Source organism: Camelus ferus, chromosome 20 (assembly GCF_009834535.1).
Source record: "Camelus ferus isolate YT-003-E chromosome 20, BCGSAC_Cfer_1.0, whole genome shotgun sequence".
NCBI classification, from domain to species: Eukaryota; Metazoa; Chordata; class Mammalia; order Artiodactyla; family Camelidae; genus Camelus; species Camelus ferus.
The window spans coordinates 25,769,940-25,785,396 of NC_045715.1; the positions used below are offsets into that span (position 1 = coordinate 25,769,940).

Consider the following 15,457-nt stretch of genomic DNA (forward strand, 5'->3'; position numbering starts at 1 on the left):
GAATCCCAGTGGACCCACAACATGTGCAGCGTGAGTGAGGCTCAGAGCAAGGACGAGGCCAGGGCGCCTTGACTCTGCCTGAGTAAGCAGGGCTGCACACAGCCTGGAGAGGCCACCTTCCCTTCCAACCAGAACCTGCCTCAGATAGAGAAAAAGGCAACAATGATCCAAGAAGCACTAGCAACCCAGGAGCTCTATCATACCCCTTTGTACTCTTGTTACTTCTATTACCCAAATGTTTACGCTGAAATTGGTGACTTATGCTAAAAGGTAGAGCAACTCACGATTCCTTTTCCCCTCAGTCCTTCCTTACTAAGGAAGTTTGCTGAGTAAACCAAAAGTAGAGAGTTTTGGTAGAATGTGTGTGAATTAAAGAAGTGAAATAAAAACAATTTAGTGTTGTGCAGAATGTCCACTGTTCTGATAAAAACTAAATGCATACACGTGTATGAGCTACCAAACATGTACTGTGTAATTTTGGAGATTCTGCATATAAGATAAAGCTCTTATATTTGCATTTAAAACCACCATTGCACAACATAGAGATGAATGATAAAACTCATGCTAACAATTTAAAGGTTTAATTTTTCTTTACTTAGAACGACATTAAACAGCAAATAAAAACACTATGCCAAGTGAAAGACTGAAAAAGAAAGGAAAAAGCTTTTTTTCCCCCTTTTTAAAGTCTTCTTAAGGGCACTTTTTTCCTGCTCTTGAACAATGGGCTCCACATTCCCTTTTTGCACGGTGCCCTGCAAATTATATAGCTGGCCCTGGGAGCAATAATGGGGTTTTCTGTTTGTTTGTTTGTTTTAGGTTTTATTGGAACCACCTCTGATTAAACCTCACTATTTATAAAATGGGTTATTATAGAATTGTTACTGATAGTAAAAGCTACATGTCTATCAAAGGTGACTGGCTAAATAAACTAAATTACAGCACCACTATTCAATACACACCCAAAAAGAAAAAGCATGGGAAAATTCTTTTCGTAATGGTAAGGAAAAATCTCCAAAACATTGTTAATTTTAAAAAGATACATATAAATACATGATACACTTTTTAATAAAAGGGGGGAAATAAGAATACATACTTGTATTACCTACTTACAATATCAAAATAAAAAATTACCTACCCAGTTTTGGGGTAGAGATTGGGGTACTGAGTTAGCGACCAGGCCAACAAAATTAGACTTTATGTCCCCTTGGCTGCCAAAGTACCTTTCATAGTCAGTGCTAGAGAAACACCTTGCCCGTTTACAACCTGGCTATTTACAATGCCAGTCTGAGGAGAATCACGGTTTGTGAGAAGGTGAGAAGTCTGTTGCAAAATGTTGGACACATGCTCTGTGTCCCATTTAACAACAAGCTGTGCACATTTACATCTCCCTGGACACCCTCCCATCCCTCTCTAACAAGGGTGTATGTAAGCAGGATCCAAAAAATTCAAGCCTGTAAAATGTACATGTAAATTCTACAAAACAAGAGCAATAAAAACATTTTCAAGCAGTCTTTATTCTTAAATAAACAAAACAACAACAAAAGAACAGGTATAAAAAGATAATGAAACTCAAATGTGCACAAAAGGACCACATACTAAACTGAGAATCCTAAATGACTGTGAGGAAGTCACTTTCTAAGCATTCCCCACTCTCTCCTCCACATAAGAACTATAGCCCATTCTTGTTTGAGAACATGGGCTCCCCACGTGAGAGGCAAACAAACTGTATTACATTTCTTATGCATTATTGTGGGATACTTATTTTATCTGAATTTGTCTAAAACTCTTAAGATCCTGGGAGAAAATAATGCTTAATCTTCTCCAGGGAAAGGGTGAGAGACTACAAATAACTCTTAACTCTTATTCCAATGGCTGCCTACTCCCTCTCCCTCAACCGGATGCAAAGTGGTCCACTGCAAGGGGTACTGGCTTTGAAGGGGTCAGAGATAAATAAGCCTTTACACACTGACCTTTTTATGTGATTCTCCCCTAACTCTTCGCCTTCTTCTTAAGACTTAAGGACCTTCACCACCTCTATGGTGGGCGTGGGGGGTGGGGGAGGTCTTCCCTGACACCATCCCCCAACTCAGGATAGATACTCCCATTTCCAGTGTTCTATAGCATCTCCTGAATCCTCCCAATAGATGACTTATTTTTACTGTGTTGTCACCTTCTATTTAAGTGTCCTTTTCCTTCATTAGCTCATACGACCCTCCAAGGCAGAAGCCACACCTGTGCATCTCTCTATCCCCAGTACTAAGATACACTTGGCAGTCTCTTAATAAATGTCTGCTTAATGCCAAGTAATTTACAGTAGTTAAAAAAGTTGAGTTTCACTGACAATTAGAACCAGCCTTAATATCTGGTTAGAGAAACAGGCTGGGAGAAGCAAAGCCACGTGGTTGAGACTAGCAGACTCAATAGTGCCATTTCAGAAAATGTTCTGAATTAAGGTCTTTAGGGCCCGTCTGCTACTCCAAGTTTGCTTCTTTGCCACATTCTAACAAATCCATCCGCTAGGGAACTCCCTCACTCCCAAAGCTGTTTCTGCTCCAGAGGACACTTATTTTTTAAACACAGCTGCAAAGCATATAAGTCATATCCCTAAATTCACTGGATGCCAAAAGCCACGGATTTCCAACTCTGTTTACTTTCCCAGGACTTTACAGAGTTCTAAACACACTTTCAAAATACTTTTAGATGACAGTAGCAACTACAGACTACCTATTCCTATTTCCTGCCTCCAGCTGGGAATGAGTATCAGCCATTTTTGTTGCTATGTAAATTAGCACATTTGTCACACTCTGTATTGTTTACTAAATTCTTCAAGGCCCAGCTCAAAATACCAGTCTTCATGAACCTTTATCTTACTAGGTAAGAAAAAATATTGTTTTCCTTCACAGCCCAACCAAACCTCTAATCTTTCTCCACTCTCTGCTCGTGCCTCTGTCTCTTATTCTCCACTCTGCAGACCCCTGTGCCTTGCCAAGGGGCTTATTCGAGCTACTTTGAATCAGATGGTAAATCTCCTGGTGGCTGGAGCCCCTTTTACACTTTCTGCCTCTGCACTCATCATTTGTCTGTCTGACTTCAGCTCCATTCACTCCCATGGTCTACACTGTACCTCAGAGGCTAAAACTCCATAACCACATTTCCCAGCTTGGTTTTTGGTGAAGTTCTACTGTAGAAGAAACTGGTGAGAGAATGGAAGATGGGAGGAAGAAAGAACACATTTCTGTCTGCTTCTGATGGTGCTGTAGGAGCACAGCAGCCGACAGACGTGGGATCCGGCGCTCCCACCAGGACAGCACAGTTCCTGGTGGCGGCAGCGATAGTGAGGTCATTGACACAACTCCTGGGCCTGCGCCGCCTATTTTGGTTGCCCTACAACAATTACTAACAAGCAAGTAAAATAAAAAAGCCATCAGCCTTTCTGGATCCATGCTGGTAGACACAGAGGTAACACTTAGCTGCCTACAGCTGGTAATGGAAACTTTTTCTTATTCTTTGAAAGGGTTAAAGAACCTTGAATTTTGAGCCTACAGCACCATGCTCTAGCTACTCTCTCTTAAGCAGAGGTAGAGCAAGGATAAGAATGGAAAGGGTCTTATGAGAGCTTATGGCTTCCAGAAGAACCAGGAGGCCTTAGGAACAGAAACCAGTCTCATGTAGTGCTAAATATCACACTCTAACATCAGTGTAGAGCACTTACTGCTTCCCCAAGTCTTAGTAAAAGCATATTCTCTATTCATCTACAAGACTCATAAGAAGAGAAGAGCCATTTAAAAAGGAAAAAAAGAAATGCAAATGGCCCTAAAAATATGAAAAGATGCTCAATTTCTCTTATAAAAGAAAAGCAGTTAAAATTGTACTGGAATAACATTTCTCACCTATCAAACTAGCAAAAATCCAGAAGCTTGACAATATGTTCCACTGGCAAGGCTGTGGGGAAATGGTTGTTATCATACACTGCCAACGAGAACTTTAAAATGGTACAATCCCCATGGAGGTGAATTTAGCAATATCTAGCAAAATTACAGGTGCATTTACCCTTTGACCAAGAATTCCCTCTTCTAGGAATCTATCCTAAAGGCAATAAATAGCACAATTTGTAGAAGCAGAGGACTGAAAACAACCCAAATGGTTCATCAATAGAGGACTGGTTCAGTAAACCATAGTACATCTACACAAATAAGTACTATGAAGCTATTAAAAAGGGGTAAATAAATAATACCCTTCTATATAACTAGCTCTAGGACAAGTGTTAAGTACAATAAAGCAAGGTAAAGAAAGTACATAGAGCCAAGTATGCTACCAATTTAAGAATGGTGGGGAGGATACAAAATATAAATTACATATGTATTTACTTATTTTCCATTTTAAAAAAGAATAACCCAAAAAAACTAAAGGGGAAAAAGAAGCTATCTACTGGAGTAGAGGGGACAGGAATAGAAACTCAATTTCTCTAAATACAACTGTTCCGTAGATTTGATTTTGGAACTATCTATATATTTTATATAGTTATAAGACAAAAAAATCTTAAAGGCAATCATTAAATATGAAAGCAAAATGGAGCAAATGAATCTATCTGTACACTGAATAGCAACATGACCATTTAGAGAATTATTTTAAGTGACTTTAAAACACAGTAACTTTACTGTATATCTCTAGTGGGATACACCTTAAGGATGCAAAAGATAACTGCTAAAATGTTAAACTATTTTCAGTAATCATGTGGTTTAAGGTAGTAGTAGTAATATAATTCTGAAACTATTTTGTATGTAGTGAAGAAAAAGCAAATTAATTATTGTGCTCTAGCACTAGTAACCGAGATTTTCAGTATGGAAAAAAGGAGATGAAAGATCAAAAGATTAAACAAAAACTTTGTGTACTGAATTTTAATTAGAAGTGTCGGCATGCACTCTAAGTGCATATATTTCACCTGTTAAATATCTGACATACAAATAAGTAAATAAATACATGTGCATGCATTTCCTATTTCTGTCCACTGAAAAGGCCTAGGAACAGTGATCAACCCAATCAGGAGTGCTCAGGTTGAGGTTTCCAAATGTTATTTCTGACTTAAAGGAACCAGGGCTTTTTGCAGAAATGGCTGATTCCAGATCAGGGGCAGGAAATACACAAGGTGAACCTGGCGCATCGCGTCATGCCACAAATCAAGGAAGTACTGGGGACTCCTGAGATCATCAGAAAGACTCAAGAGCCAACATGAAGAAGCTAAGATGGGGACAATTTTAGTATCAATAAAAATAACTGCAAGTTATTAAAAGATGTCCAATTTGTTTAATCCAGTGAATTCAAAATGATACATTCTCCCCTTTCTCCCCTCACCTCTGGCAAGACCTCCACGAACCTCATTGGTCACCTTTCAAGCCAGGTAACCATCTCTTTAATTTGAAAAGTAGTAAATGAAAAGAAAGAATAGAGCATTTATCCTTCTTTTCCTAGGCAAACTGCAACTCAGGATTACCAAATGCATGTTCAGGAAAGTTTTCTCTTTCTAGTTACTAAATGAACAAGGAATAACAAGATTAGAATATAACCATTTTGTAATTCAAATTATGAAAGAATAAATCTAGGAAATAATCATGAATGGATGTGAATATCCAAAAGAGAGGGGCAACCAAAGATCTGTGCTTCTTGACAGACCTATACTATCACCTACAGAGCATTCTTACAAAAAAAAAAATCTTGAATCAGATGAAGCCTATACCAAACTACTAAATTACAAGAAATACAACAGAGGAATACATTTAGTGTTACCATAGGGTTTAATCACCAAAATCTAGGCTGTTAGAAACTCTACAGGACAAAAAGTTAGTTTCTTCAGCAAATAAATTATAATGGGGGGGGGGGCGGGAAGAAGAACACAGAGATAGACATGTGGAAGGGAACCTATAGACTTAAAGAGATTTAAGAATCATAACAGCTATTTATTGATAGTATGGACCTTATTTGAATTCTTATTTAAATAACCTGTAAAAACACATACACTGACTCCAGACTTCGATTCAATGAAGAACATCTGAACACTGACTGCGTATTTAACATTCACAAGGAATTATGGTTCAATTTTGGGGTATTATAATGATATTGTGATTATGGCTACAAAACGGAGGTCTTAGTTTTACAGATACATATTGAAATATTTATGGATAAAATGATAAAGTGGCTGGGATTGGCTTCAAAATAATCTAATGGGGAGGAAGTAGGTATTATATAGATAAAACCAGGTTGTCTGAGGGCTGATAATTCTTTAAGCTGGGTGGTGGGTACTGTTCTCTCTCTTTGAATGACTAATAGGGTATTCAAGGAAATAAATTTAAACATAAGATTAAATGAAAAGGAAGTTTTGGTAATTATGATGAAAAAAGTGGAGGGATCTGGCAAATGGCATGTACTTATCACAGAGTGGAGTGCCAAAGCGAAGTAAATGCGTTCTCTGGGAGGCTGAATGTCTAAATAGCAGTCTTATCTCTTCTAACATTCCTTCCATGCATCAGCTGCAAGACAGGTTAGAGCTTCCGACAAATGCCTCCTAGCAAACAGGAGACAGTCATCACAGGCTGACTCTCTCAGGCAAGAATGTATCCCAGCACCGTCCAGAAGCAGCCACCAAATGAGAAGGGGCTATGGTGGCAGCAGCAGATGAGGTGGCAGAGGTGCTGTGGGTAGAGTCTGACACCCAGATCTGGTCAGTGTGGCTGAGGTGGGGCCCATTCCCAGGGACAGATGAACCCACAGGGCTCCACAGCTTCCCCATGAGTGTGTACAGGTGAAGCAGCATGAAGGACAACATGCTGGCAACAAAAATGTGAAAGAAACCCTTTGGTGGAAAAAGACTAAAATCTTACAGGGCTAGTGCAGTTATTTTTATTTATTTTTTTCTGGCATCACTGTATGTTTTAAGTAATAACACTACAATCTGATGTTTAAAAACAACACAAACATTTAAAAATTTTAAGGCTTACAAGGAGCGTGCTCCTCTAATCAGAGCAGCCTTCATAAGCACCAAGAACTGTGACAGAAAGAAGTTCTGAGCCTCGAAACATACAAGTGAGCTAGATAACCTACTAGCTATTCATGATGACATTATTTTAGTTTTACTTTTTTCCTCCATTAAAACATGGAGTTTCTATTGGTGGTTCTCAAGGAAGGAGTACATATTTCATAGGAAAGAGGAAGTAGTAGGCAGCTACAACTTTAAAATTACTCCAGGTGATTCTGACATACACTGTGCCCCCACTAGTGGACCATTCCTTTCTTGCAGATCCCTGAAGAGTGGCCGGCTGAGGCCTGTGTGCAGCCAAAGTGCACCTGAGATCATCAACATGGAAAGCTGGCCATTACTATTTCAAACACCACTGTAAACTCAGCAGAGCTGCCCTGTCAGACATAGAAAAATGAAATCCCCCCCAACTCCCTGTCCACTCACACCACCTCCCCGTCTGCCCAGCACAGGGGCAGCTCTGAGCTGTGAAGATGTTTGTAAAAGGAGGGCCAAAGGGGATCCCACCGTAGGTCATCAGTCTCCTTGCACCACTGCTCCCACTCAGTGGAAGGACGATGACAGGCAGTGACAGTGCAGGGCTCTTTGCAGTCAAACTGGTGAGCATCACAGAAACAGGACTGAAGAAAAGGGAATGAAGGAAAGTGTTTGACCAGACACCAAAAACACTTCTTGCATCTCTACAATCTTCTTTCATCTCCTGACATGCCTGAGACTATTATAGCTTCTGATTGTGCTGACTAACTCAGTTTGGACAAAACATACAGACCAACAACAGCATCTCTCACTACAACTGATCCTGGGTTTCATTCCTGTGATGGCCTTTCATACCAGATAGACCTATTTCTTTGATAATTACAGTGTCCACAAATCTGCTCTTCCTCCAATAAGAAGGCAGAGGCGCCTTCTATGAGCATGTTCAAAATGCAGTGCACTGGGCTGAAATGTATAGCCAAATGCTGTACATTCTGTGACTTTGAAGGTGGTTTGGTCTCTAAGATCCTCCTCAGTAAGGTCGCCCCTAACTACACAACCACACACACGGTGAGTGAGGCCTGCAGTGTATAAAACAACATGAGCAGCAGGTGGAAAGAAGTGCCCTCCCCATATCCCTTCATCACACAATTCTATGCTCCCACAGAATTAAAAGCCTTGATAACACCAGGGAATGCTTCAGCACAGTTAACTTTCAAGTGACTTAGAAGTCATAAAGATTACCAATGTTTATATTTCATATTAATAATTATACCCATAGAAAAGTTAAGACAAAGAAATTTATTTTAGATGAGCTCTAAAAGGTTCTCTATAATTTGGGACAATTTCTACTCCTGCTACTTTGTTAATATTACTCTCCCAAATTTCCCTAAGTAAAGGATTATGTTAGGACATGGAAGGTGTGAGGAAAATTGAGACTTTTGACCATTCAAAGAATCAGTCAACATTTGAAAGTTACACTCATCTTTCCCATTCGAGTTTTCACCATGTTTTTAGAACATGTGTCAATATGTTCTGCACCACAACAAGGACAGGACTTGCGAGGAAGAGGAGAAATGAGTCCCTTTGTAAAGGTGCAGAGTTGTACTTTACATACACCAAGGCGTGGGCATCTTATCCCCCTACTTGAACACAAAGAGTCTCTTTTCAAAGAAAGCTGCAGTAAAGGCACAGATTCAAGGATCTAATTGGTTAAACTATGATCTTTGCAGGAAATGAGCAAAAACCTGCGGGCATGGATAAAGCAGGAATAACCACTCATGGCATCTAGAATGCTGAGACCTAGGATAGGTTGTACATAGTGCCAGGTTAAATACTACCTAAAACAAAAGCAAAAACAACATAACAGAAAACAACCAAATAAACAACTAAACAAAAATTGAAAATACCCTTTCAAAGGATCAGCCAGGCAGTATTTTCCACAAGATAACTTAATTTTCACAATGACAATTTAGTTACTGCGATCTTCTTTAAGTTATATGCAGGCATTTTCCTGAGGTGGATCTGGGTAAATACGGCAAATATGGACTGCTGTGTCCATGAAAAGGAGATATTCTCACAGCTGAGCACACCATTTGTATCAAATCAAAGGCCAAAATACCTGCATAGGTTTAGAAAGTATAAACATTGGATCAACATTACACTGACTTCCTCCCTGATCTTACCTACCATTAAATATAGAAAAGCCTTTGGTATGAGAGGCTTTGCTCACTCTCATAAGCATTCTCCACATAGCAAATCTGAATGAATCACTGGAGCATTTTCCATTCTTGACTACTAGTACAATATTTATATTCTTTTCAGTCTACTGGAATTATTATTTTGACTACTTTTAAAAATATTAAGCCCTCTCTTATGTCACTCAGCCATAAGGCATTCAAATCAACCAGAGTTCTTAGTCAAAGCTAAGAGGAGGACTAAGATGAGTTAATGGAATAACAAAATATTTGAAGATAAAATGCCTAAGTGTATACAAGAAAATGTAATTGTAACACTTACCTATCAGCCCCTTCTCCAGAGTGAAGGTTTTGTTTGTAAACATACATTCAAAAGCCACAATGTGGAAAATCTTGTTCACTGTGTTGTGAGTTCCGACTATTCGAATATACCTGGGGACAAAAAGAAAAGAAAATTTGTAGGAAAAAATAAGCTTCTATCACAACCAATTCAAAGATAACAGAATAAGATACACTATGTAAACATACAGTGTACCAAAGTTTGGACTAAAGGAGACTCTGAACTTGGCTTTAGACCCTGTACCTGCTCTTGAGGGCTAGCTCCAACTGAGCCTGGAAGAATTACAGCAAAATTAGGGAGGTACCACTTTCCAGAGAATTATGTAGAACTTAGATTTGGTTTACCTAGAAAATCAAAGCAGGGACTATTCAGCTCAACCCCTGGACGTCAGTACAATTATATGTCCATGAGACATACACTGGAGAATAACAAACAGCTTCTATCCTCGCCTTGCAGTTAGGACTGTGCCTGTGCACAGGTGCACAACATACACAAAATCAAATGCTTTCCACCTCAATGAAAGCTTTCATCCATTGGAGGCAAGTGCATGAAATCAATACTGCTTTCTTGTTCAAAGGAAAAATCCACAGAAACTACTGAAAACCACTCACAGTTTCTTGTATTTTAATATTGCTCCTAAATCCTTGTTAGGAAGTTAACCCTATATACTTACGCCAGCCCCCTACTTGACTGCTGGGAAGCCTTCTCCTGACCAGAGGAAGTGATCTGCAGAGGTGACCCAGCCTGCCTGCAGCCTCCCTCCTGGCCACACAGATCTGGCACCTGCACACAGTGCAGAGTTTCACAGGGCAGGTCTCAGGCATCTCAGCCTGTTCACCCTCTGTCTCCCTGGAGGCTTCACCTCCGACAAACAAGCATTAACCTTGGAGCGACTTGCTCCTTTCACTCTCCAAAGGGACCTGACAGTTCACAGGTTAATGAACAAACTTACTCTTCTGAGTGTCACACAGTTCCACAGGGAATGTAATCTGCCACACACAGTCTTACTGGAATTCAAAAGAACCAGAGAAAAATAACTAGATTAACTGATAAAGCTCTCCCAAATTATGAACTATGAGCTCTGAAGGCTGGGGCATACTAAACAAACAGATTTCAATTCGAACGTGACAGACTGGGCAAGGTTTTTGTAACATCTTCCCTCCACTGTGTAAAACAATCGTCAACTCAGTTGATAATCATTTTACTTTTGAGTTAATTGCTGTTCACTAATTTGGTAATTTCCTTACATTTTTCATCACTCCAAGTTAACTGCATGATGTAAATGCTGATTTAAAAAACTCACATTAAAGAGACTCTATTTGAGGGTTTTGTATCATGGGCTACTTTCCCTCCTGTTTCTTCAAGCCTGAATCTCACCACATCCCCTGTGCACCTCGTTTAGCCATCTGCTCTCTGACATGAGCCGAATGTCCATCTTCATAATCAAAATTAAGGCTCTCTCTTGCCCTGGTTGTTCAGTGTGCCCATGCCCACTGCAGGGAGACACCGCTCTTCCTGTGTGGAGAGAGTCAGGGCAACTGCTGAGCTCACCAGAACCCTTTGGGTGAGGAGGACGTTGGCCCTGATCTGTTCTCTCAAGCCCTCAAGGCAGACAGAAGGTGCTGATTTTATGGGGTTTGGATGCGTGGGTGGGGTTTCATGTAAAATGAGTTCTAAATGGTCTGGGTAGAGCAGATGTGTTGCTCTTTACTGTTGGCAATAACAATCTCTCTGGGCTTTCTGGAACGGAAGGGGTGTGTTAAGCCTGGCACCTTGGCCTGAATCTAATTTTGTCCATTTCCTTAAACCCACAGGAACTCAACCAGCATAGCATTTTCAACTGCACATGGTCATGACAGTCTGAGTGCTGCTGTCTGCAACCTTGGAGGGAATGGAGGGAATGTGGTTTGGTGGAATTTGATCAGATCATTCTCCTGTTCCTGAGGTCGAGTCTCTCATAGGAGAGAGAGCTCTCCTAATGCTGAAAGGGAGAAGAGCCAGGAACTGAATAACAGGGCCTTTTCCATTGGCAGTTCTTGAGGTGAATAATTCGGTCTGACCATGCAGTAATGTTCCCTCCCCCCCTTTTTTTCTTTTTAAAATATTATATGGAGCTAGGCTCTCCACATTAGATAATAACCATTTCCCAAATTTTACCCTGGTACAAATATCAGGAATGGGAAAAAATATGGCACCTTCCCCTCCCTCATCCCAATTATAGGAAACTGAAATAAAAAAACTGTACTGGAATACATTTTACAGCCTTAATGATAGTGTTTGTGATAACTAACAAGATAATATATATGATTGCAAAAGCACTGAGAGATGCCTCCAGATAAAAAGTTCTATATAAATGAAGATAATGTTATCTCTGCTGCATAATCCTGAGGTCAAATTAGCAATTCACCACTGTACATCACACTTCTTGATTAGCCTGTTTTATGTAATGCTCATAACAAGTTTAATTATTCTAGTTCTACAATACTTTCTAAGTCTCCATAAAATTATAGCCTAATTTATAAAAATGGTATAAAGGCCTTATTCAAATACACATTTTAAAAAATGGTTTAACCAAGTCACAAGAAAGAAGCCATGCTCCTTTTCTCCAGCAAGGACTTGTTTAGCATACAACTCTGTCCTTTACTAAGGATCTTGACTAGAAATGGCAAATAGGCTTCAACTAACCCCCTCCACCAAATCTGTGACTGGTAGGCAGCCTGGAGCTCTCTGTTAAGAACTCAGGGACCCTGCCAGCTCAGAGGAAGGAGCACCCAGACCCATAAGCAATGTCTAGCAGGAGAAGGAGGCAGCACAGGTATCATCCTTATTCAGGAGCAGATTTCCTTAACGGGGCTCACAATAGAGCAACCCAAGGAAGAAGAGAAGTTATCACATCCAAGCTATTGAAAATTCAAGGGAGGGGGATGGGATAGAATCCCCCCTCCTTTTTTTTTTTTTTTTTTTTTTGAAAAACAAAGCAAAACTTGCTTCTGGGGTTATAACACCTAAACAGGAGAAGCAGATACCACATTTTCTCTGTCCAGAGATTATGAATAAGAGGTAAAGCTTACACTTAATTTTTTTCCTTTCAACATCATCTCTCCAAAGCATACTCAGACTCTGATTTAACCTGGTAACAGGGCAGTGGCAGCTAGTGACATCATCAGTGTGCAAAAAGGAGCACTGCTGAAAAATATGACAGCTATCCTTTGTTCTCTCTGAGGTCCTCAACAGCAGCTCAGACAGTTGGGAGATAATTAAAACTTAAACAGTGCTGAGGAAGGCAGATATGCAAAAGATTGGCCATTTCTGATGAGGATGAATGCTGTCCACACGAGCCCTGTGTAACAGCCTGTTTCCAATATTCTCCTCCCTTCCCTATGTTAGCTGTCTTCTAATCACTGACAATGCCTGGGTCCAGAACACAGTTCAGTACAGGAGGTTTCAATGCAGAAGTTTTAAGGAACTATAATACTGTAGGTGAAAAGAGCCTGTCTTCTTTAATAAAATGCCCTCTGAGGATAACACTCTAGAATTTAAAAGAACTATAGAGTTCTGAAGTACCTGCTTTAGTGTCTCAAAGAATCAGGTTTGTAGCCCAGCCCCATCACTTAATTAGCTGTGTCACTTTGGAAAAAATACATGTTAAACCTTCTTGAACTGTAGCTTCCTTCTCTATAAAAGGAGGTTAGTGACACAAACCTTATAGGATATTTAAATGAGATAAGGATTTAAGGTGTGTAATGCAATGCTTGGCAAAGTAGGGTGTCATTAAATAGAAATTCAAAGAGTATGTTGTCAGATGCAGAGGTTCTTGATTTGGACTTCAAGAACGCTGGTTGTCCGGGAGAGTATTCCTAGCCGTGGGTGTCAAAGTGGTGCGTCCCTGAAGAGGGAGGCCCAAGGACAGACTTCAAGAGCGCAGGCAGGTGCTCGCCTGTCTTCTAAGGGCCCCACAGTGCAGGTCTGGGCTACAGAAAGAAGCCACATTCTAAATGCAGATTTCCTGGCTCTACATTGTTTCCTGCTTTAAGCCCCTAGTCTTCAGAGGTCTGTTTAAAATGTTCTTGACCCGACTCATCTATGCATAAGGAAACAGCGTGAGAATCTTCTGCCCATACGTGGTCCAGTTACCCACATCCACAGAAGAGTTGCTTTTTTGCACAAACCCTGAAAGTTTGGCGTTTTAATTTATTAGGAAAAATAGTACTTCTTAACAGAGAGATATCATAATACTGTGACCTAGAAAAATTTTGCCTTGGAGATTTCATTGTATTCTCTGCCTGTTCTGGGAAGGTACTACAAATTCCTATCTTAACCTACTTTCCATCATTTCTTGTCAGGATGCTACCAGATTTCATTTCAAAGTCACACAGAATACATCTTTAACAAATGAAAGAAAATACAGAAAAACAGCAACGTGTACATCCCCACTTTAAACCCCTGGGCATTCTCAAGTCTCGGTATTCTTTAGTCTTTAGCCTAATTGTGGTTACAGTTAATCCTTAACCTTGTCCTCTAGTTATACGATCACCTAACTTCCGTACTGAGCAGGTTTCTACTACAAGATAAAATTGAGTTTGGTAAAAAATATTTAAATGAGCTCTCAAGGGATCAACTAAAGCCAAAATCCATCAGAATTTTATTCTTTGGTAAACAAAGTTTTATTCTCAAACTGGACTTTACATTCTTAGGTTAAACAAAGACTCTTGAGAAAACTAGAGTCAGACTAGTATCCTTAACAGCACAGAAGGAAGGAATCCTTACATTTTGGCTCTTCCTCTGAGGTAGCCATGGAGAACTCTGAGGAGAAAAGCTGTTCTGTGCTGTTGGCCAGAGGCAGTCACCTGACAAGAACTTTTGCTACAGCATTTACTGGGGACTTGGGACATGTGGAGTTTGGATTCACTATTTCCACGATTTCCTATTTGACCTTTCCTTTCAAGGAGATATGAAGAATGTACATAAATAATTCTCTAGCCCAAGAAGCAGGTAATGTCTGTGGGTTTCCCCAGTATGACATTTTCTTCTAGTTCTGGGTACAATGTTAGTGCTCTTACAATCAAACCACAGACTGGAGGGGAAAGTGGCTTCAGGTCTTGTTGCTAAGGCAGCGAGTGGAAAAGAGTTTACTGCCAGAATGACAAAAAGCTTCTAGAAAAAGCATGTTGCAATGGAACAGATTTGTTACTCTTAGAAAACCTTCCCTCTGGCTGATCTGTGGAGCTATAGATTTTCCTCTACTGACTTTAGCAACGGGCCCCAGCAGCATTTGCTTATTTGGGAGAGGAAGAATTACTGAAAGGTTAAACACTCTGTGTCCAGAGTTAGCCTATGCAGAGGCTACTGTCTCAGAGAACAGCCCTGATGTTGTCTGGCCATTAGCCCTGCAGAGGGAGCAGTCATGTTCCAGCAACTCCACTACTCAACCTGAAGGGCAAACAAAACAAGAAGTCATCTTGTATTTCAGAGAAAACTGATTCTATATAGAATCAAGTATGCAGAAGGGATAAGACTGGTAAATAACTACTAACACATCAAAACCCAGTGTGACCCAAAATAGAAAATCATTCCAACATTAGAGATAAATATTTAAGTGTTGTCTTTTATTTTGGGGAGATGTACGTTCTGAATGGAGATTTTCCCCCACCCCTAAATGTAGAAGCTAAAACCTGCCATAATAATATGCCTTCAATCTATGAAATCAAATCTCATGAAAAGAACCTAACTATAATATTTATTTACATAAATCATATGAAAATGATATAACATGAAAATTTATTTAATTCATTGATATTTCCTGCTTGCACATTTACCAATCAATAGCTCCTGTAGGTCTACTGGGCAAATCTGCTATTAATGGAGATGTAATAAACACTCGGTACAAGAAATTGTGCCAAGTACTGTGAGGAACAG

At 39.9% G+C, this 15,457-nt stretch overlaps 1 protein-coding gene across 2 annotated transcripts in view; it reads right to left on the reverse strand.

Moving 5' to 3' along the window:
• Positions 1–15,457, reverse strand: part of BTBD9 (BTB domain containing 9) — a 206,959-nt gene that overhangs the window by 113,771 nt on the left and 77,731 nt on the right. For both annotated transcript variants that reach the window (XM_032462990.1, XM_032462991.1), the window contains one exon: positions 9,524–9,633. In XM_032462990.1, the coding sequence (XP_032318881.1) occupies positions 9,524–9,633 (110 nt within the window). The remainder of the gene's footprint in view (positions 1–9,523; positions 9,634–15,457) is intronic.